General features: G+C 40.2%; 1 protein-coding gene across 2 annotated transcripts in view; it reads left to right on the plus strand.

Annotated features, from left to right (window-relative positions):
- Nucleotides 1–21,634, plus strand: part of cbfa2t2 (CBFA2/RUNX1 partner transcriptional co-repressor 2) — a 21,818-nt gene extending 184 nt beyond the window's left edge. The window contains exons 1-11 of one of the 2 annotated variants that reach the window (XM_083527528.1): nt 1–104; nt 13,404–13,547; nt 14,071–14,312; nt 14,408–14,497; nt 16,290–16,471; nt 16,560–16,801; nt 17,572–17,657; nt 17,893–18,100; nt 18,552–18,620; nt 18,829–19,019; nt 19,151–21,634. The exon at nt 1–104 is cut by the window's left edge and continues 184 nt beyond it. In XM_083527528.1, coding sequence (XP_083383654.1) covers nt 1–104; nt 13,404–13,547; nt 14,071–14,312; nt 14,408–14,497; nt 16,290–16,471; nt 16,560–16,801; nt 17,572–17,657; nt 17,893–18,100; nt 18,552–18,620; nt 18,829–19,019; nt 19,151–19,444 — 1,852 coding nt within the window. In that variant the 3' untranslated portion in view covers nt 19,445–21,634. Of the gene's footprint in view, nt 105–8,297; nt 8,702–13,403; nt 13,548–14,070; nt 14,313–14,407; nt 14,498–16,289; nt 16,472–16,559; nt 16,802–17,571; nt 17,658–17,892; nt 18,101–18,551; nt 18,621–18,828; nt 19,020–19,150 lie in introns of those variants that run through there. The other variant, XM_083527529.1, reaches the window with a different exon arrangement.
- Nucleotides 21,635–22,642: the final 1,008 nt, after the last annotated feature.

The following is a 22,642-nucleotide window of genomic DNA, read 5'->3' on the forward strand; positions in this document are numbered from 1 at the left end:
CTTTTTTTGTGCTGTTTGTGTTTTTACCGGACGCGGCGCCGACATTTCGGACCCGAGACCCTGCCTTCAAGGAGTAATGGTCGGAATTTCGGGCACTTTCCAATGTAAGTTTTACCATTTACTGTTATTATATTCAGGTCGTTACTCTTTTAGGACACCTTTCACACTCGGGTGGTCCGTATTTATCATTTCATTTCACATAAGAATTGGAGCGGCGCTGCTCACTTTATTAGCTTTAATGATTTTATTTTTTTTGCTCATGAAGGTTTGGAAGTTTTGGGTAAAAAAAAAGGCAGTGTATTTGGGAAAACGTCATACAAAACTGTAACATTAACAGTATCGTTGTTAACTGTTACTGCGTGATTTGGTATTTAATTATACTTTACATTGGAAAATAAAAGATTTGTAAAGAATATTAATGGGAATATACCTTCTCAAGGAAAAAACCAACACTGAAAATAAACCCTGCTTTTTATTGTTCTTGTTGTGGTATTAATTAATGTATTGTACCTCTTTTGTGTATGTTTTACATAGTGTTAATGTAAATCATAACATAGCCTGTCAGGTACAAACCTCGACCCTAAGGACCACTCTTTCTCAATGTCTGAGTAATGCACTACATACACCTTTTTTAGGTAAAGAATAACCCTGTATCCCATTGACAATGAAAGGGTACAGTTTAGTATAAAACAGCTTTTATTTGACTCTTCAGAGATATAAAACTCCTAAACTGTTGACTTCTGCTCAGTTTGCTCTGTGGATTGGGATTTCTTTTCGGCTTCTCCCGTTAGGGGTCGCCACAGCGGATCCTCCGCACGTTTGATTTGGCACATGTTTTACGCTGGATGCCCTTCCTAACGCAACCCTCCCCAATTTATCCGGGCTTGGGACCGGCACTAAGAGTGGCTGGGGATGGTTCCCTGACCGGGAATCGAACACGGGTCGCAGCGGTGGGAGCGCTGCATCTTAACCACTAGACCATCAGTTTGCTCTGTGGAATAAACACAAAATAGTCCCCAGGCGTCCACTCAGTGCTGCTTCGAGGTGCAGAATGTCTGTCTTATACAGTTCAATGAATAAAGTCTTGCTTATGTGAGAAAAGCTTAGAGGAGGACGAGCCCCCCTTCTCCTCCATCCGTTCCTCATACTGAAGGATTTGGAGATAATCCACTCAGCGAAGTTTCACACCATCTGGACCTTAGTGCTGCTAAAGAACAGAACTGCAGGAGGCCTCGCCGTGCCGGTGCGTCTGTCTGTCCTGGGGCACGCTGGTGCCAAAAACCCAAACGAGACGAGACCGCTGTTGTTGAACCATTGGGGTGTAGCCAAAGCATAAATAACAAAACTTAGTGATAAAGACGTGGATGCTGATGTGGGTAATGATGGGAATGAAAAAAGTCTTATGAGTGCTTGCACCACAAGAGGGCAGTGGTTAAACTCTCAGTTGGTAATGGATGCTGGACTGGCGTTCATTTGTTTATTTTCGAGACCTGGTCAGTCAGGAGTATATTCCTGCCTCTTGTCCCGTGTTCTTCAAAGTGTGGAGGCTGTGGCTCTAGGACGGGCTCTGGATAAACATGGGGCATGAGGCAGGAATATACCCTGGATAGGGCACGAGTTTATTGCAGATTACCAAATACACACATTCACACTCCTGTATGAGCAATTTTACAGCCAACAATTGCCATGCTTTTGAGAATTGAGAGGGATGTGACACAGGCACAACATGCAAAACTGCACCCACAGTAACCCAAGACCAGGAGTGAATTGTGGACTATGGTTCTTTTGGAGGAGCAGTGCTACTTGCTGTGCTGCCATGCTGGTGCTGAACCATCTTAAACAATAAAGTACACAAGCTGCCAAACAGATTGTGACTTTGTATTATATTAATACCATATTGCTCTATCGTTTTAACCTTTGAAAACATGTGCCCACTTAGACAGTAGAATGTTTTATTAGAAAATAGCGGGGTGTGTGTGTTTGTATGCATGTGTGAATTAGATTCCCTTTCTCTCACTTGAAGCATGTAACTGTGGACAATAAGGCCCTTCAGGTTTGAATTGGAGCTCTAATTGCTTTTGGCTCTTGCTGCTGTGGGGCTCCATAGCTGGCAGTCCAGCACTTTGGTCGCACGGGAGAGTTTGTGAATGTCAGAGAGGAAGCAGGGGATAGGAAATGCTGGAGTTTAGATCTCTCCTCCAGCCTCAGCAGCTGTAAGTGTTTAAAGTAGCCCTAGGCTAGGACAGTCTTCCCAAATGTGTTGACCTCCTGTGAACCATCATGCATGTTGTTCGTGCAACTGGAGATTATTTTGGAAAAGGAGTTCTTTCTGCCAAAAAAAAAAAAAGTTGATGGTTCATTTACTTTTATGCAACCCTTCAGAAGTCTATCAGAAGTAACTGAATTGATTTCTAAGAATGTATAATAAACATTCTAATGTGCTTTAGTCATTAATGAATGTTTGGTTATATGTGCGACAGATTCCCTGTACGTATATAATGTACGTAGTGAGTTCATCCTCTATGATACTGGTGTACATGTCCAGAAGAGATATCTAGGTGCAGCAATCATTGGTTTAACAGCTGTGCATGTTCCTGGTATCATTTTGTTGCTCTGTGTGAGAGAGAATGAGAGAGGGAGAGTGTTTAAGAACAGATTATCCATGAAGGGAAATGTGATGAAGTAATTGACATCAGCTTCAGCAGATGTTTCTTGTTGCGTGGCGCTGTGTGGACAGGCTGGGAAAGATGGGATCCAGATGTCTGCTCCCTCCACCAGCGCCTGGTGCCCAGAATGGCGCTCCACTGGAGACGGGGTTATTAGTGGGACCGGACCTCCTGGAGTCGGTCCTCTGCCTTGAGTTTAGAAATGCGGATATGAGCTTGACTTTAATGCTGATTGCTGCCTTCTGTCTTTCTTGAAGTTGTCCAGTCTTGATTCCAAGCTGATAACACTGAACTGCTGTTGGCTCTCCTAAGGAGGTGACTGGTTACTTTAAAACAGAACAAAACTAAATAATGAAGAAAAAATAAATAAATACAAACTGAGATAGAAGCTATAAATGTATCCCTATTATTTGTTTTTTCTTTAATTATTTTGTATTCTAATTAATGCACACAGTGGTGCTCCTTCGATGATTGGAGGACACATCATTTACCAGCAGTTCATTCAGTAGCTCACTTTCACTGGCACAAATGAGCTTTGAAAAGCCCTCACAGTAGTGAGTGGTTTGGGTTTCTCTTTCCGATTGGGGTCAAACCCCCCCCCCCCCACACACACACACACACACCACCCTCTCTCTCTCTGTCCCCTTTTCTCTCTCTTTCTCTCTCTCTCTCTCTCTCTCTCACCCTCACCAGTGTGCTTGAGGGGACAAAGACACCAGTCAGTAGGCCGTCATAGGGAAAGTGTTCAACACCTTATGACCACATTAAGCTTCATCGTCTTAAACTCATACCCCCAGCCCTGCTCTCCTCCCACTTTCAATAGGAAAGCCAGCTGTTCCATGGCTGTCAGCAGTCAATGGATTATTGAATAAAAAAAGGAAAATGTTTCCCACCCTAGACTGTGAGAACTCTCACTGTGTGTTGACAGACTGTATGTGCATGCCTCTCTGTGTGTGTGTGTGCGCGCACGCAGGCACACCTCTCTGTGCGTGTAAGACTGGCTATATCTGTATGCAGCATAACCTATAGAAATTATAAATATTAGCTTTTTTTCTTTTTTTTTTCCCTTCTGATTTCATTTGAACATTGGGTATAAACACCTAAACATTAGTTTTAGTATTTACATTTTATACCTTGAATTGTTCACTAGGTTTTCGATTACTATTAAAGATGGTGCTTGCCTATAGTGTGGATGTTGCATTTAAAATGTGAATAAAACGCTGTATAAGTCCTCAGAACTGTTATTTTGTGCAGTAAACATATTTGAAGCTTTTATAGAAGGTTTTTTTTTTTTTGTATTATATGAAAATAGACAGCCTTGAAAAGAGTCGCAGAGGGTGTCCTTGACAAGTGCGAACAGGTCCTGCAATCCAACCTGAGGAAAGGCACTCTCCCACAGTCTCTTCTTACTACCAGGTGTTTCCAGCACGCCACAGCTGAGCCACCTGCACAGCACAGGTGTGTGTTCGCAAGCGTGTGTGTGTGTGTGTGGTAATAACACAGCTGGGTCTCTTGCCTAGAGGCCAGTAAGAGGCAGAAAGACGGATTAAAGGATACCTTTCAGGTGATGAACTCAGAACCCATTGAAAAAGGGTTTTTAGCAAACAACCATTTTTGAGCAGCGGAGCACTTGCATGCAGTCTCTTTCCCAGCTTTCTTTTTTTTTTAATTTTTTTTATTTATTTGACGTATATAACCATACTTTTTAGGTCCCCTGGTGGTCTAGTGGTTAAGATGCAGCGCTCCCACCGCTGCGACCCGGGTTCGATTCCCGGTCAGGGAACCATCCCCAGCCACACTTAGTGCCGGTCCCAAGCCCGGATAAATTGGGGAGGGTTGCGTTAGGAAGGGCATCCAGCGTAAAACATGTGCCAAATCAAACGTGCGGAGGATCCGCTGTGGCGACCCCTAACGGGAGAAGCCGAAAAGAAAGTTATATAACCATACTTTTTATCTTATTGCTGTCTATGCTATTGCTAGGTTTTGCATCGTCTCATCTGGTAAGGAGACAATTACTTAAACAACATTTGATATTGATACTGCTGTTCTTAATGCCAAATATACTTCCTCGTTTGCTTATGATTTCATTTGTCATGATCAATGCAGTACATTCCTTTATCCAAGGACATTCACAAGCAATCATGGACTTCTTAAATTTAGTTTGGCCAGGTAGATGTTGGCTATGTAATCTTGACATGCAATTAGAGGATTTAGGTTTTTTTTTTATATTATTTTATATTAGTTACTTGTATAGCCCACTAGATTATCACTTATGTCTTACCGTGGAAGTTCCAAACGTGTGTGAATCGATTTCGTCTTACATGATTTAATGCAGTATATCATTTTACCAATGCTGTAAAGCAAAGGTATTTACATGGATTTGGTTCATGCATGAAGAAACAAAGAAAATCTAAAAGATTATTACACATAATTTGGACTGTTTATTGTTGTGCTGCCATGAAAGAAACACTGTTTAGCTAGCTGACTTAGACCAGAGGTTGGTAATTAGCTAGCTAGCATATCTGCACATTTTTAAACTGAGACATATATAACCTTATGACAATATGTGATGCTGGTTTTGAGACCTTTTGATGATTTTATCCAGTAAATAATTATGGGCTGTTTTATAGCTATATGTTGCAGGGCAAACAAAACAGTTCTGATACAAACCCAGCTGTTAGGACTAACAGCTTTCCAAACCTACTTTTGTATTATATTCATTCCTAGGTGTAGCTTGTTTAAAGGATGAAATTTTCATTTTATTGTAACTATCCTAGAAAAGCTATGATGGATTTAAACTCAAAAACTGAAACTTTCAAATATCTTTTCATGTATTTAAACACTCGCAGCAAGCATATGGTTTGTGCACACTATTATAATGCATATAATTATATGCATATAATATAATTATAATGGTTAGCCTAGTGGGACAAACACTGTGATTCAAATTTCTAAGGGCATAATACACTTGGATTTCAGATTTAAGACAAAATGACTTGAAAGTTTGATGATTCATGTGTGTGTCTGTGCGAGTGTGTGCGTCTTGTGTGCTTTTATATGCTTCATCTATGCTCTTGGCTGCAAACTGTGGAAACTCTGGGTTACTGTAGCCAAGTGAGCGTGTGACCCACCCCTCATAAATTTTAGTGCAGACTCATGCACATACTAACGCTCTTGTTACCCCTGGTCTTTCACTTTGCCCTTTTACTCATTCACTCGTTCTGTCTTTTTCATTTACTCCTTTTCTCCCTCACTTATACATACAAAAAAAACACAAATATCCATCTTTTAAACTCTCTCCCTTCTTGATCACAGACAATAATTTACTATCACAACACTTTTTGTTTTTGTACCTGTCCATTTTTCCACTTTAAATGTTCTATGTATACACAGTCTCTCCCTCCACAAACCATGTGTGTGCTCATGTGGCTATAATGGGGGTAGGCAGGGTGCGTCAGGCTTTACTTGAACTAATGGCTCCCAGGCGTGCAGCATGGCCAGACATACTGGAGCCGAAAGCAGAGAGAAGGAATGCCACTCCAAAACCCAGCATGAGAGGGGAGAGATAGAGGAAGAAAGGGAGGGAGTGCGTGGCTGGAAGAAGGTTGTGAAGAATTTTGTTGGCAGGGAAGACAGCGGTTTTGGGTAGGTAAGACAGGAATGTCTGCCCACCTTTGATTTCCCCCCCAATGTGTTGAACATCTGTGTAAACCGTCTTTTATCGGTTCGAATAATGTATTAAAATGTAGTGTCGAATAAATGTAGGATATGAATTATTTTTTTTCATTCACTAATTGGATGAGTAGATGTTTATTCTTTGAGAATGGAATTCAGCAGGAGTTCTATGTATTTGCTCTCTATTTCAATTCAGTTTTAAACCCAAGATCATATTCATTGCTCATGGAAAGTCAAATTTTTTCAAAGTCTAGGACTTTAATGAGGATAACACTCCACACTGTTTTTATTACCATTCATTTATACCCTACTCTCATTTCAAGCAACAGGCCTGCTGTAAAGAACACGATGCCGATGAGCAGACAAGCATTGCTGACTGAAATTTGGAAAATAAGTGAAATCTGGTTAAATGACCAAACATTAGCACTCGTTTTCCCACATGGTATTAGAAATGTAGTAATTGTACCTATTGCAACCTGAGCAGTCCTAAGTAACGTTGTCCTAAAATGTTAATGGAGAGACATTTGTTTCTCACACTCGTGTATTATGCCGTCTTAAATTTTGTATGCAAATTCTTTAGCTCTACCCCCACAAATTGTGTAACATCACATGGGCACACTCAAGCACACACCGCCTCACTTTTATGGGTCCTGAACTTTTCAGGGGTGAGACCTATAGCTCTTTATTAGCATGTAAATGAAATCAGTTGGCATGAACTCGGATTAACTCGGGGCTATGAGCATTGACCCCACTTGATTGAGTTTGACTTACTTGCATCAATTCTATAGAATTTTTTTGAATGAGTTTAGCGTTCTCCAAATGGACTGACATAACCAGGACTGGCTTGGCATTTAAAACCTGAATAGATGTTGAAATCATGTGTAAATAATCAGTAAAATTGAGTATCTGTTGAGTATGCAGACTTAAATGGGCAGTAGATGGGATTTGTAGGGGAAAGACTTTTTTCACATTTAGGAGTTTGTCTTCTCATACATTTCCGCATGCTCCCTCTCAGCCAGGGAAGAGGAACACTTCCTATGTGCAGCTGTGTGAAGACTGGCTACACAGCTGCTTCCACTGTACGCATGTGTGCACGCACATGCATCTTAACTTAGTCACACTGAAAAATACAGCCACATCTCTGAATGTGCTTTTTTTTGCTGCAACTTTTGTTATAAAACTTAGTGTACACACTTTAAACTAAGGAGCTTCTGTTGCAATCTGCAGTAATGTAGCAAAATAATCATATCTTTATACCTAACCCTGATCTTAACCTCTGTATCAAATAAGCAGGGTTTTTTTTGTTTGTTTGTTTTTATAGTTTTTCAAATGAATTTTAAGGGGACCCTCGACTTGGATATACTTTATTGATCCCGTGAGGGAAAAATTATTGAAATATTGTATTTGACCTGCAAAAGTGCTTGTGATTATTTATTGGAATTGTGCATATAAAGGGGTTTAAAACGTGCCCCAAAACACATTCTGGGAGAGCCAGGGAGAGATGTTAGAGATTCCCAGTTGTGAAGTCTGTTTTCACAAGTACACTTTAAGTATTTAGCAGTTGATTTGTGCCTTGTAGCTCCACTGTGACCCTTGAAACAAAGTCTGCAAAAGAGACATTTAACGCCTTATAATGCTATTGACACTAGGTGTTTGGCTATTTTTTTATTTAAACTCATTCACTTTCTTTTTTTTTTAGTTGGGTAAAATGTGAACATCCAATTAAATAAAAAAAAAAATTTTAATGCAGTAATCGGGGTATTTTCATTAAATGGCCATCTTTGCCCCTATTTCTGGCATATACTTTGTTTGACCTTTTAGTGCCAGAACAATTAGTTATGTTAATCACTAGACCCGCCTCACTAAATACATTAAATAGATTATCAGATGATTGGCTATGAGCCACCAAGTGGGCGTGGTGTTAATCCAGCCGGCTGCGCTTCAAGTGAGCATCGTGAAGTCGGGGGAAGTGTGGGTGTGTTTTGTGTGCGAGACAGCGATGGAGAGAAAAACAAAATGAGATTGTTAAGAGAGGTGAAAAGGTTGGATAGCTGAGCAACAAAAGAACGAAAGGAAAAAGAGACTCTGAGACAAATAGAGCTGTAACCCAAGTGAGAAAGGAAGCAAGAGAGAAATAAAGAAGTCTTTCTAAATCTCCTCACCCATCTGGACTCCATCTGTGTTTCTCTGGCTGCAAAAAGAGCTTGGACTGCAGTTCGCATATGCAGGGGGCTTATGCACATGCCCCACATATGAAGGAGTGAAAAGAGGTGCAAAAAGGAGCTGTAAACAAGCAAAACCAAGGGACTCACTTGTTTATGGAATAAGAGAGAAAGAAAACAGGGGCTGTCCAAAGAGAGGTAAGGGGTGTATTTGTGTACTGTATCTGCAAATGTACTGATGTATGCCTATTTGTTGTTGCTAGAATGTTATCTGCATTTAAATTAAACATTATCACAAAAACATTAGCTGTTCTTAATACTTACACTGATGGTATTTAGCAGTTTTGATGCAGTGATTATAATTCTTTTGGATGTGGATAAAGGTGGTCAGTGGTTTTTCCACATGCCACATACTTGAACCACAAATAAGATGCCATACTGTGGGACAGTCACAATCATCTTTTGCTTAGCTGGATCTATCTGTCTAAATCTCATTTCTTCATATATTAATGAATTCCTTTTTGTTTATAAATATGCTTTGTGTATGGTATTGGGTTGAGATTCATAGTATGCATGGGCAAAATGCATAATAAATACATTTAGCTTCAAGGTAGTGTTGGTGTTTGTTTGTTTAATAACAGCACATTTCCCAGACTTGCTTGAAACTGTGCTGAATCGGGCTGGAAAAGGTGCTCCATGGCAGTGTTTGTTGTAGACTGCTAGTCATCACGGGTCTGTAGAATCTCAGCAAACACGATCTCCTGGCAAGCCCTGACAGACAAACACCAGAGCACGCTGTGCACTGTCAGCTTGACAGTTCTGAGTGTTTGTGGAGGTGTGTGCGTACGTGTGTGCCTTTCTGCAGACTAGCTGTCTGCTTAGTTGTAAAGGTAAGAGTTTTGGGCTGTTTAATTTTTTTACACTCCATCAAGAAAGAGAAGAGAGCTGTGGAGGGCAGGACAGGTTAAATGGTATGCTTGTTTTCTTTATTTGGTTAGAAGTAAATCTAAATAGGTGTGGGGCACATGTCAGTGGGCATGTTTTCAGGGCTGAAACAAACCTCCAAAAATTTATGCTCCCCATGTATACCAGCGTGCACACATGGGTCAGCTACAGGAACCACCACCGGGAAGTACCCTATTAGCACTAACCCACAATAACTGTTGCTATGTCATGAACCAATCTATTGATCCGGCTGATTTACTATGCATGTGTACGTGTCATGCTTAATAAGCTTGAGATTGTGACCCTGCGCTTCCCTGGGTCACGCCGAGAATGGGGCCCCGAAGGACATCGGTTGTTCTCAATGTGCAGTATCAGTAGCCACAGTGGCGCTCCTTTTTTTTTTGTATTCACTGACCCCAAACTTTAACCTACACTGTCCATCAGATTTCCCTAGGGAATCAGCTGTAAGGTAATCTCCTCTTGGGCCCTGCAATTAGAGAGATGGGATTTGGGCCTGACCTAATGTTCACATGCTCTGCGTGGGAGTGTTGGAGGAAAAAGTATACCTTTTTCCCTTTTTACATGAGGTAGTTGAGTATTCCTTCATTTTGAGTTGTTTTTCTATTCTAGCTGATCACATTGGTCCAAATTAGCATGCACCACCTTCTTGCTACACTTTCTCCCCCCTATTGAAATGCGATTCTTTTTAATGTTTATATTCCTCTGTTTGATTCAGTCGAGTCACTGCTAATGAGAAGACACACATGTATGGGGCTATGTTGATTCAAGACCCATGTGGGAGATCTCTGAATTGCTCCTGTGATTTGTTATCGAGGAACTTAATAAAAGCCACAGGCTTGTCCTTTCACAGAAAGAAAAGCCATAAATGAAGTTCATTTGAATACAGTCGATGAGTGTGGGGTCAAGAGGGGGTTTCCTTTGTTGCAATTAGTAAGGCCAAAGTAGTTCTATACAACAGTCAGACAGCCGTGCAACCTGTTGCTGAGCGCGCGCACACACACGCGCGCGCCTACATTGCTGGAGAGGAACAGATGTGTGTGTGTATTGTTGGTGTGTGAGGGCTGACAAGCACCAGGTGCAGCCTTTGTTTTGCTTGCCTTTACCCAACCCCTCTCCCCCCCACACACATACACACACTCCCCATCAGCCATGTATTCTATCCACTTCGTCTCCATGTCCCCCACTCCCCTTTCTCCCCTTCTGCTGAGACACAGGTGACTGTTGGAGCCTCCAGCTGCCAGCATGCTGCCCCATTAGGTCCATATGGTAGGGATGCTCTGAGGCTGCTGCCACCCTTCCCCCTACACCCCCCCCCCCCCCCAAACACACACACACACACACACACACACACACATCTTCTCTTTGTTGAAGATTTGCTAGCTAAACCCTTTGTATCTATGCTTTGAGGGGGGGGGTTTGTGTGGGTGCTGAGTGCCCGAAGGTGGTACAAGTCTTTCAATCTTTTGTTGTGCTGTGTTTGAATGATTTTCCAGTCTGGACGCACTCAAGTGCTTTTAATGGAAAGTTGTATATCGTTTTAAACAAAGGTGAAGCAGAGCCTTTAAATAAGCTCTTTGTGCAAGTTGCTCCAATGTTAAGCGCTTTATCCAGTGAATGGGGGAGTAAATATCTCTACTTATTCATGCTAATGGACTTGGTTACGCTTTGCAGTGCTCTATGCACAAACCGAGGTTTATATGTGCATCTTAGCTTTAGTGGTTGCTGGCTTGGAGACACATTTTGTTTTTAAAGGATCCTATTTTCAATGCAACTGTTGATGTTTTGTGTGTTTTTATTGGAGGTGTAGTGTAAATCATGCAAACATTTTATGCTTTTTTATTATTGTCAAATTTTCATATTCTCAATACCATTTTCTAGTCATTCTGTCAACTGAAAATTGCTGGTGCCATTGTTTTATTACTGTTTTCTTTGTTTCTGACTTGTCCGTAAGAACTCTAAGTGCAGAGCAGGAGTATGTTCAGCTTTGAGGTTGTACAGGTTTGGATGGATGTGGATGTGTATGGTGTGGATAACTGTGTGTAAGTGTCAGGTAAATATGTTGCCCCAGCATGCAAAGCTGAACACACACATGTGTTCCAAACCTGAACCTTCCTCAATGTGATGATAAAGCTAAACAACAATATTTAAATAACAAAAGACGGGTAAAAGCTGTGCCGCTTTATTTGCATAACAAAAGTGCACACCTGTACATATAAAACTAGGTTTTTGTTCAAGCTTTATTCTCTAAAGAATTTTAATGTCTTATTTTTATTTTTTCCACACATTTTAGTCTGCCCTGTTGCTCTCCCACTCCTTCTATACACATCAGTTTATATTGTTTTCCGCTATATAATAACAGTTGGTGTTCAGGGGAAGTGACGGTCAATGTTTGTTGTTGATGAATCAATATTTAGCTGAGCAGATAAAGATGGGCTTTGTTAACCGCAGCATGTTCTTGCCAGGTGATCAGTACAAAGTCCCGTGCGCCAGCTGCCTTTTGTGTGTATGTACCTGTTTAATGTAGCTTGATCATCTCCCTGCTGTAACAAGTAATGCAAAGCAGAGTCCAAACATAATCCAAGAGCTACTGTCTCACATGGCTTATTTGCCAAAACATATCAGGTGTTTGTGAATAAACAAGTAGAGATCTTTAAACAGTAAAAAGGCAAATCATTTTGGTAAAAAGTATAAAATGATCCATCTCCTTCTCACCAAAACCTGCATTTTATGGTGTTTGTGTCTTTTAGAAAGAGAGTTTATTTTATAATTTCATTTTATGGCATGCTGCCAATCCACTTGGGCTCATCTGCTTATATCCTAATGACTTGTTCTGTCTTTTATTCCCGCCTTCTGGGTAAAACAGGTGGTCACTCAAAAAGGAAAACCACATTTGCAGTAAGGTATAAGTAGCTAAGGTTTTTAAGATGCAAGTAGGCAGGTGGGAGTCTTTCACCAAACTGAGCTGTTTGTGTTACACATACAAGATTATGGGGTGTCTCACCCTATATGCTTATTTGTTTGTTGATGCATACTTGTTTTGTTCATTGTTCTTTATTTGTAGGAGTAAAACATATGGGCCAGAAGCTCAAAAAAGGCCTTCATTTTTAAGAGAGATGTCTTCTTTTAAAACTATTCCATTATACCAATTCAGCCTACTAGTCATAATGAATAAACATAGATCAAAAAATATTCCTGCTTACAATGAAATGCCCATAAATCTATAAAATGTCTCATAAGAAGCATATCATGACCTTTGACAGTTTGAGCTATGCTTGTCTATTAGCCACTATTCTAAAAGTATTTTCAAGCATCAGATGTACTCGGAATGGAGCTAATGGCTCTGCTCGTGGTTCTTTTAAGGACAATAGTTTCTCTGATCTACGACTGTTGAGCTTGGTGGTCCATTCAAAGGCAGAAAGTATGCAGTGAATGTCCTTTGTGAAGGCTAGTTAGCAAGCGTGAAATAGCCAAGCCACTCTTTTCTAACTGGGGGCTCAATGATGGACTATTCTTTCCAGGGACAAAGCTTGGTTCATTTGCACCTCAGCTGTGGGGCCTCCATGGTTAATAAGCAAAAGACATCTGGCATCCTTCAGCCATGGGAGAAAGGTTCCTCAAAGCCCTATGTTGGGCCAAAGCTCAGTTTGTTTTGTGTAGATGGTGTGAATCCCCACTGACGTTCACTTATTAAACAGAAAAATACATTTGAGTGATGCATAAACATATTTAGATGTTAAAAATATCTAGTATAAACCCAGTTCCTTTGAGTTCCATCTCTAAACATGTATCTGTTACTTTCCAAATTAATCAAAGCAGATAATTTTGTTTTTGCTTCTAATGCATATTTTGAATATCAGAATATAGCAAATAAATATTGGATGACATTATTAAGAAATCTAAAATAAAATTTCATCACTGTTCTCTTACCTACCAGACATTGGAGAGAAGAAGGTTCCTGCCATGCCCGGTTCTCCAGTGGATGTAAAGACTCATTCCAGACCGACGGTATCCGCTATGCCCCCTCTCCCCTCAGTCAACCCCAGTGGGCCTCGGCCTGCTGCCTTTTCTTCCACAGCATGTATGTTCTTCACACAAATGCATCATTAACCCAGTATACATTTTTCCTTTTACTGCCTAGTAGATATGTGGGAATTCCAAAAAGTGTTAAGAGCAGGAGGTCAAAATAGGAAAAAAAAAGTCAATAAATATAGGACAATATTCTCAATTTCTGAGTGTTCACAGCACCTACTGTTATACATTTGTTTAATATAATTATATATGTTTATTCATCTTTATTATGGCCTTTATCTGTGTCAGTTGTTTTGTAAATAAGTGTATTCTAATATTGTGACTAATAGCCCCAATATTTTTTTATAAATGATCTTAATACAAGCAAAATATTACATAAAAGGAAGAATTGGTCAAAATATAGAGAACTGGTTATAAACAATTCTCTTTTAGGAAGGTAACTTCCATGAATCCTATATAGATGATTTAAAATAAGTAAATTAAAAAAAAAATTAAATGGTTTTAAATCCATTGTAATCTATGCTGGTTACAAATGTATAAATTTTTTTTATAACTTTTATTTCCTTTAAAAGTGACCAACGGGATGAACCATTCTCCACCAACCCTCAACGCAGTCCCCTCCCCACCTCAGCGATATAGTAACGGGCCATCCTCATCCTCATCATCTTCATTGGCCAATCAGCAGCTTCCTGCCACATGCGGTGCTAGGCAGCTTAGTAAACTGAAGCGGTTCCTCACTACACTGCAGCAGTTTGGAAATGACATCTCGCCTGAAATTGGCGAGAGTGTGCGAAGCTTGGTCCTTGCCTTGGTGGTACGTTCTGTCTGAGTGTGTGGTGTTTTTTGTGTGCGTACACGCACGTCTACGGTTCAGCTTAACAAAACACTTATTTTCCCTGCTTCTGACAGAATTCCACCGTCACTATTGAGGAGTTTCATTCCAGACTACAAGAGGCCACTAATTTCCCCTTAAGACCATTTGTTATCCCTTTCTTAAAGGTAAATACATTAAATACTCTTTATGCACTTTTATCCATTTTGTTCCTCAGTGTGTGTAGTGTTCTGAGTAAATGTATGTGCGATCCCTTTCTTTCTGTTTTAGCCATGTATGAGGAGTGGAAATATGTTAAATTTAACATTTTTAAGTGAATCAAGATTAAATATAGAGAATATAAATGAATTTGACTTTATTTAATGTACATTCATACTCCCAAGTGCATGTACATCATGCTTAGTGACACTCAACAACCAGCTATTTATAGAAAGCTTGAGGCAGTGGCACAGAACAGAGATACTGTTTTGAAAGAATATTTGTTAAGAAACAAAATTCTTTAGCTTATGGAGGTGAGAACATTTTCCAACAAGCAACATTGCTGGCTGTGCACCAAAAGTTAATCAATTTAGATTTTTGGCATTTTATAGGAAATATTTTGGGCACCTCTGCTGTAAATGAACTGAAATTATGGCCTATTGAGTTCATGTCCCAAAAGAAATGATTTTATATAGATGGTAGTTATAGACCCGGACTTTGTACAGCTTTAAATAAGATGAATGGAATTTTATGTATGGTTTCACCATGTGTGCAGAATCACGTTCAGGCAATGATATCACGAGGTTGGAAATTGTAGATGAAAGAAAACTTCCTCTCCGAACTCCTAATTCTCTGAGAACAAGAATTTCTCTGATTAATGCACCAGGGGAACAGAACAGTCTCAAAAACTCAGGGACATAAATCTAAGACACATTCAAAACTTTCGGAAGTGTGAAACATGGCTGTAAATTGTCCCAGCACTTTTTATGTGGGGCTGAGCGACATATGGACTCCAGCTTGGATTAACACAAGCATCCAGAGGATTGGCTCATGCTGGAAACATCTTGCCTAAATGAAGGCCAGCATATGTACTGGCAGAGGATTTAGAATGAGAAAGGAATGGTATTTATGCAAAGTGTGGTCTTATTTATTGGAGGAAGAGAACAGGAAAGCCCATCTTGAAACAGTAACCTACTAACCCAGGTCAGGGTTAAGCATGTCTTAACATGTAACTGTGGGTAGGGGTGAAACTTGTTAGATATTTACATTGTGTTGTAAATGCAGTTTGAATTGCCTCCAAAAGGTTGTTTCTTTATTGAATAAATGTATCAGTATTGACAGAAACCAGCTTTTCATGATCAGCATGTCTGTCCTAATAACACGGTCCATATACCAGTACTGTGCAAGGAATGCTATAGATCTGTTTTGTGTCATCTTGACAACTTTGCAAATCTTTTCTCCTCCCTTCATCTCTGGAGTTTTCACATGACAGATTTAGTGTGTATTTTGTCTGGAGACGTTAATGCCAACAGTAGTCTGGAGGGGGACGTAATGCTAAGGGAGTGTTTAGTAATGCTGAGCAGGGCCTCCATCAATCAAAGACTGCATGCAGACGCCACAGTCCCAGACAAGGAGGCTGCTTTGAGGTTTTTGCACAGATTGATTCTTAGCCCTGATTCTGGATCAGTGTGTGGGTGGCTAATTTGAACCAGCTTGAGGGGAAAAATTAAACTGCTTGCAAATCTGCAGGCTGTAAAAACTTAAAGCAATACAGAAAACTCATGGAATGATTTGCAATAAGCCCCCACTGTACCATGTCAAAGATTCAGAAAACTAGAAACTATATGTAGCCTCATCTAAAACACTCCCCTATTTTTGCCTTGTTTGAGCTTCATTTTCCAAAGCGTTTAGACTTCTTGGAAAGCTCCTAAATTTTTCAGTAAAGTTTTGTTTTTTCTTTTTCTTTTTCTCTTCTCAAAGGCAAACCTACCATTGCTGCAAAGAGAGCTTCTGCATTGTGCACGAGCAGCTAAGCAGACTCCTGCACAATATTTGTCCCAACATGAGCACTTGCTGCTCAGCACAGCTGCACCTTCTCCTGCAGACTCCACTGAGCTACTGTTGGAGCCAAGTGACAACAGCAAGAGACATAGCCCTAGCAGGTACCCATATTATACATACTAGACAAAGCTATTCTCCTGGTTTGACTGCAATATAACCCATTTTTCTTTATTAACCATCTGTAATTAGAGCCAAGGAAAATGGCTTCCACGAGCGACCCCCAGCACCATTAGAGCCTCCAGCCAAACGAATCTGTACCATTAGTCCTGCGCCAAGACATAGCCCTGCCCACCCTGTGCCACTCCAGATTCATCCGACCCCACCCCCTCTTCAGCACTATGCCCTGGATGACATCAGCACCCCACACCTATACAGAGAGCCCCATCGCATCCTGGAGCTCAGAGAACTGAAAGACAGGCCGCGACTACCAGGTAATTGCTGTACTTGCATACACATTCAAATAGTAGCAAATATCATGCAAATCAAATACAGACAATTGCACAAATGAATGTGGTTGGATAAGGAGAGTTGGCCAAATGGAAAAGTTTAAATGGCTTAAGCCCATGCTGTAAAGCTATCAGGACAGTGGTAGGGAGCAAATTTAAGCAGAAAGAGGAGGTCAGTTAAGTAAATTGATATTCGCTTGAGCTTCTTCCAGTTCCCTCAGCTCAATACTCAATCTTCCTTAAAGATCGTTTGAACTGCAGTAGGAGTAGAAACATCCCAGCACTGATGGTGGGCCCTGTGCGAGTGCACGCGTGCAAGTGTGTTGTTAGGGCCTCATATCCAAGCCTTGATTTGTTTAGAAGTGGCCTGCTCCACTCAGCCAGAGCGGCTCCCTGAAGGAATGTTGAGTGTGTGTGTGTGTGTGCGTGTGCGTGCGTGCGCGTGTGCACTATGGGTTGGAGAATGTATTCTGACAGCTGAGTTCCAGATGTGGGTTGTGAGTGATGTGGTCTTTTTGCAGTCTGGTTCTCATCAGTGTATCTTTCTCTCATAAAGTTTTTCTGTTCCTGTATTTTTTCAATTATGTTTTATTTGTCCTTTCTGTTCGTTTTTTTTGTCTTTCTATGTTTTTATCATATGCTATTTTGTTATAGGACATAATTATCCAAAAAAAGATCAATGCCCCTGTCTGATGGTAAGTGACTTTTGTGTAATATGCCTCATAGAGCTGAATAGTCTTATGTTTTGTAATCAGGTACAAACGGGGGCTACCATGAGGAGCCAGTTGACCATAGATTGACTGAGAGAGAGTGGGCTGATGAGTGGAGACATCTAGACCATGTAAGATCCACTTATTTTGCATTCACAAATGATTCTTATGATGTCTGATATATAAAATATGCTCAAAATTATGATGTACTTTCATTGTCAATATCAAAACACATGCAGTATTATAATGTAGGTATCACACAAGCATCTTTTTTTTTTTTTTTCTTTCTGTTTGTGACTACGAGTCTATGAATTTGAACATTCACAGAGGAATAGATCTGAAAAAAAACAATTCTGACAATTATAGGTGCTGAACTGTATTGTGGACATGGTGGAGAAGACGAGGCGCTCGGTGAGCGTCCTCAGGCGCTGTCAGGAATCAGACCGTGAGGAGCTCAATTACTGGCGGCGACGGTCCAATCAGCTCGATGGTGCACGCAAGAGTACTGTAACTCCCAGCACTGTGTCCTTCTCCAAATCACACAGTCCTCTCACTTCTGAGGCAGTCAGCTCTGGTGAGTCATTTTCTAGTACACCGTTATTAAACTAGTTTGAAAATAATTGGAGGAAAAAAGAAACGAGGTGCAAAAATATATCTGCCCCCTTGTGGTAGTTGAACACACTACAGCCATAAGCCCCAACTAACTTTGTGCGCTGACTATTGGAGTGTGCGCACGCGCCTTTGTACGTGTTTGTTTGCGCATGCCTGTGTGCCTGCTGAGTGAGCAGGTGTTGCATGCTTGTGTCCAGGCTGCTACATTAGGAGAGTGTGGTGTTTGAGGTCTGCTTTCTGGCGTTCACTCATTTCAACCATCTGTGATCAGTCCCTGCCCAAAACCAAGTTGCCTTCTTTGAGTGCCCACCCTTTATCTCTCTCGCTCTCGCACGCTCTCTCTCTCTCTCTCGCGCGCTCTGCATTGGTGTTGAGAGCTGTGTTTTAAAGTGACCGTTCTCTTCATCTTTCAGATCCTCAGCGGGAGCACTCTCTGCATGCTGGCCCTGGCTATGTGCCTGATGAGATCTGGAGGAAAGCTGGTAAGGGTGGCAACCCTAGGAAACCTGTTTACTACCCCCACATGCACCTGTTCCTTAGGTTTTATCGTATCTGGCACTTATAAACATTATGAAACCAGCCTAATCCATATAAATGTTCACCACAGACATTTTATATTTCTGAAGAAGAGAAATATTTTGTTTTTTATATTGTTCAGAATGTAAACTATTGATTGTGTGACTACTGTAGAGGAGGCAGTCAACGAGGTGAAACGACAGGCAATGGACGAGGTGCAAAAAGCGGTGGCAGAGGCCGAGCAGAAGGCCTTTGATATGATCGCAGCTGAGAGAGCAAAGATGGAAAAAACCGTGGCTGAGGCCAAAAGGAAGGCCACAGAAGATGCAATTCAGGTCATCAATGAACAAGAGGACTCCAGCGAGGTAATTGTTTATTTATTCTGCATTGTATCTGAGCCTGTATCCCAGCCTAACTATACAGGTCTGTTTATCTGCTGAATTAAGCATGCACTCATTCCCACCCACACAAACTCTTGCTCTTGCTTTCCCCTCAGTGCTGCTGGAACTGTGGCCGGAAGGCGAGCGAGACATGCAGTGGGTGTAATGCAGCTCGATACTGCGGCTCCTTCTGCCAGCACAAAGACTGGGAGCGCCACCACCTGATCTGCAGCCCGGGCCTACAGGCTCAACCCAAAGCAGTGGCCACCCTTAACTCACGCATCCTGACCAAAGCCCCTGAGAGTGGCCCCACCCAGAGCCCCAACCTGGAAAAAAACTCCAACACCTCACGAGCATCCACTCCCCCAAGCCCCTCCTCAGTCTCCACCCCTGACACTAACACACATTAGAGGACACACAAGAGGAGAGATATGGACACACAACATCTCAGTGACATGAAAAAGGCTATAAACATCAGAAAACAATGCAAATGGAGCCACATTAACACACAGTAATTGGATGTTTAACACAAATAATGGAAGTAATGGTTTGTTTTTCAGTTCGATGAAAAGACCATTTGGATGGATATATATATATTAGGGTTTTTTTTTTTTTTTTTTTTCGTTTTTTTTTTTTTTTTTTTTTCGTTTCAAGGAAAGTAGAAATGTGAATTACTTTTCTGCGAAGTAAAACAATGCTCCGTGTTCTCCATTTAAGGAATAGAAAGAAAAATCTAAATATCAGATGATGGCTGTATCGCATTACTGACCATTGTGCTGGTTTTGAATGATTCTTCTTGCACTAAACAGGTCTGTCTTTTTTGTGAGTACATGTGCATGTTTGTGTATGTACACGTGTATGTTTCTACTGCATGTGTTGGACATTTGATCACTTGTAGAGCAATGCCACAACGCAGGAACACCATTGCTGGTCTACACCAATACAGTTTTGACTCAGAGAGCGTATATTTGAAGATCAGCATATTTGCATATTGAAATTAATGGTAATATATATCAACAGCTCTACAAACAGCAAACAAACTGTACAAGGGTGCAACAACTAACTTGCATGAATTCATGTGTCTGTATTGTGAGCATGGCTACCAAACCCTGGGAAGGATTCCACAAAGTGAGTTAATAAAATTGACTTTTATTTGAAATAGTTGGGCTTGTAAATGATTGGGATGGTCATGTCTCAGAATGATTGAGGACCTAGTAGACTGAATACGCTACACACTTGGCTATGATCAGTTTAAGATGCATTTTATAGAGATTTTGGCCATTGTAGATTACAAGCATGCTTAAGTTTCTGGTATAGAACTTTCGAAAATGTTAATGGATCTACAGTATGTAGGCTACTTTATTTACTTTGCATTATTATTATTTAATAAGACTATTAGATTTTTGGATATTACTGGGGCACTGTGTCAAAGTTTAGCGATGTAGTTATGACATCATGGGACTTGTCCAGTGGAATTGATGAAGCTAATCTAAACTCAGCTTAATCAATTAGCCTGACACAGTGCAGGCTCGTCCAAACGAATCTTTTGCCATGGTAACCGAGTAGAGCCTTAAGATTCTTGATAGAAAAAGTAAGTAAGCCTGAAATAAGGTTAGCTCACTTCGTGCAAAACTTCCCCAGATCCAGAGGGTCCAGGCTGCAGCGATGAGCAATGCATAATCACTCACAATGTGAAAAAACACAAAATTAAGGACAAACAAAATCGTCTTCACGACAGGTTTTATGACCGCATTATCTTTCCAGCAAAAGGGTGTCAGCTATGTATTAGCAGGTGACCATCTTCTCAGGTTTTGCTTTCTTAAAAATGTCATAAGCTTGGTTAAATGTGAAAACAAAAATTAGGAACTTTCAAACTAAGCTTTGAGCATGGCTAGGTTTCATTCAAACAGGTGTCCTCTCCTACAATATGTTTAATTTGAGCAGTTCAGTTAATCTTCCACGAAGCATCCACAAGAATGTTCTTTCTGAATGATGGTCAAAAGAAAATAATGTCTGTTTAATATTGTGAGGTTCTGTCTGGGTTAAGAATGAATAGAAGACAGAACCATATAATACTAAGCTTGTGAAATGACCCTTGATGTTACTTGATATTATTTTATAATGTGGCTTACAGATCTGTGATAGGTGGCGTTAACTCCAACCTTTTTGTATTGGGCTCAAATCACCCAATGAGGCATGTCCCTGTGTCCTATTTGATTTAATTGCATATAATGTAATAACATCCCTCAGTACCAGGTTTAAAGCTCTGTGAAATTGATCTGTTTTCTGGTGTTGCCTGTAAGTGTTGCAACTGAATTTGTTTAAATCTCAGGAGTGCATTTGTGTACATTTCTATATTCACATTTAGAGCGGCTAGAGTCTTTTTTTTTTGTTTGTTTGTTTTCAGCTTTGTCACCATTCTTTTCACATTTAATGTAACAAAATAAAATTCATTATTTTTTCATTATGAAATGATTTACCTGTAAAATATTATTATAAACAAGATCTGTATTTTGTGAGCCATGTGTGACTAAAATGTGTGTTTTCTTACAAAACACAAAAGAATCTTGATATGAAGTAGTAATAAATGAATAAATACATCAAAGTTTGATTATCTTTATTATTCACAACGAAGTGTTGAGGTTTAAGTTGGTTTTTAGATGAGTCTGCAAATATCTTAGATGTTTGATGTTGACACCGCAATTGTGACCAGGTCATAACAGTTAGAAATAATGAATGAAGAAATGTCAAGGTCTCTGACTTTTTCTGCTGCCCTACTGTAAGAGTCTGTAGCGTAGCATGTAGTAAATGCATATGGTGTGTAAATGCTGCTGAAGCACAAGATCACATTGGTTACACGCAGACTCGACATCGGCGGACATCAAATCAAAGTACTTTTAAATTTTAGCTGAAGGGAAAAATATCGCAGAAAATACGAGCATGATTTCTAACTTCTGATTGGATGGGCAGCAGCCTAAAGCTAATGAACTTTAACAGTCCTTCCCAAAGCCTCACCCAAGCAGCGCAGAGTGCTGCTCATTTCATCCTTCCTGGTACCGCACAAAACCATGAAGCTGGAGTACTCTGTTCTGCAGAATACACGGTTCTGTTTCCCATGTAGGAAATCTGCCACTGCTGATGGGACAGATGTCTTTATTTTGTGGTTTAACAACTATTTAACAATAAAGTTTCAGGTTCATGTTCATTCATTTATTTGTTTTGTTTTTATTATTTACATTGACAAAAAAATAGTAGTAGTATAATGTTTTTCATTCTTTTTTTGCTTAATAAATTGAGATAAAAGGAAAGTTCTATAATAGTGAAAAAACTTTTTCTTTAGACCTTTAATAAGTTAAATAAAATACAATGAAAGGTTTTAAATATTTGTTTCAGTTTTAGCTCGAATCAGAGTCAGGGATTATGTAGTTTTTACACCCACTGTACAAGCTCAGAGTAAAGTTAACTATTACAAATTTTTTGTTATATATATTTGTGAGTGGTTCACAGTCACCATGATGTTGCACACATATTTTTTACTTCATTATTTACATTGCCCTTTCCCAAAATATCTTACAAGTGAAATTGTTCTGTGCCTCACAGCAGTTAGG

This window comes from Silurus aristotelis (assembly GCF_946808225.1).
Source record: "Silurus aristotelis genome assembly, chromosome: 2".
Taxonomy (NCBI): Eukaryota; Metazoa; Chordata; class Actinopteri; order Siluriformes; family Siluridae; genus Silurus; species Silurus aristotelis.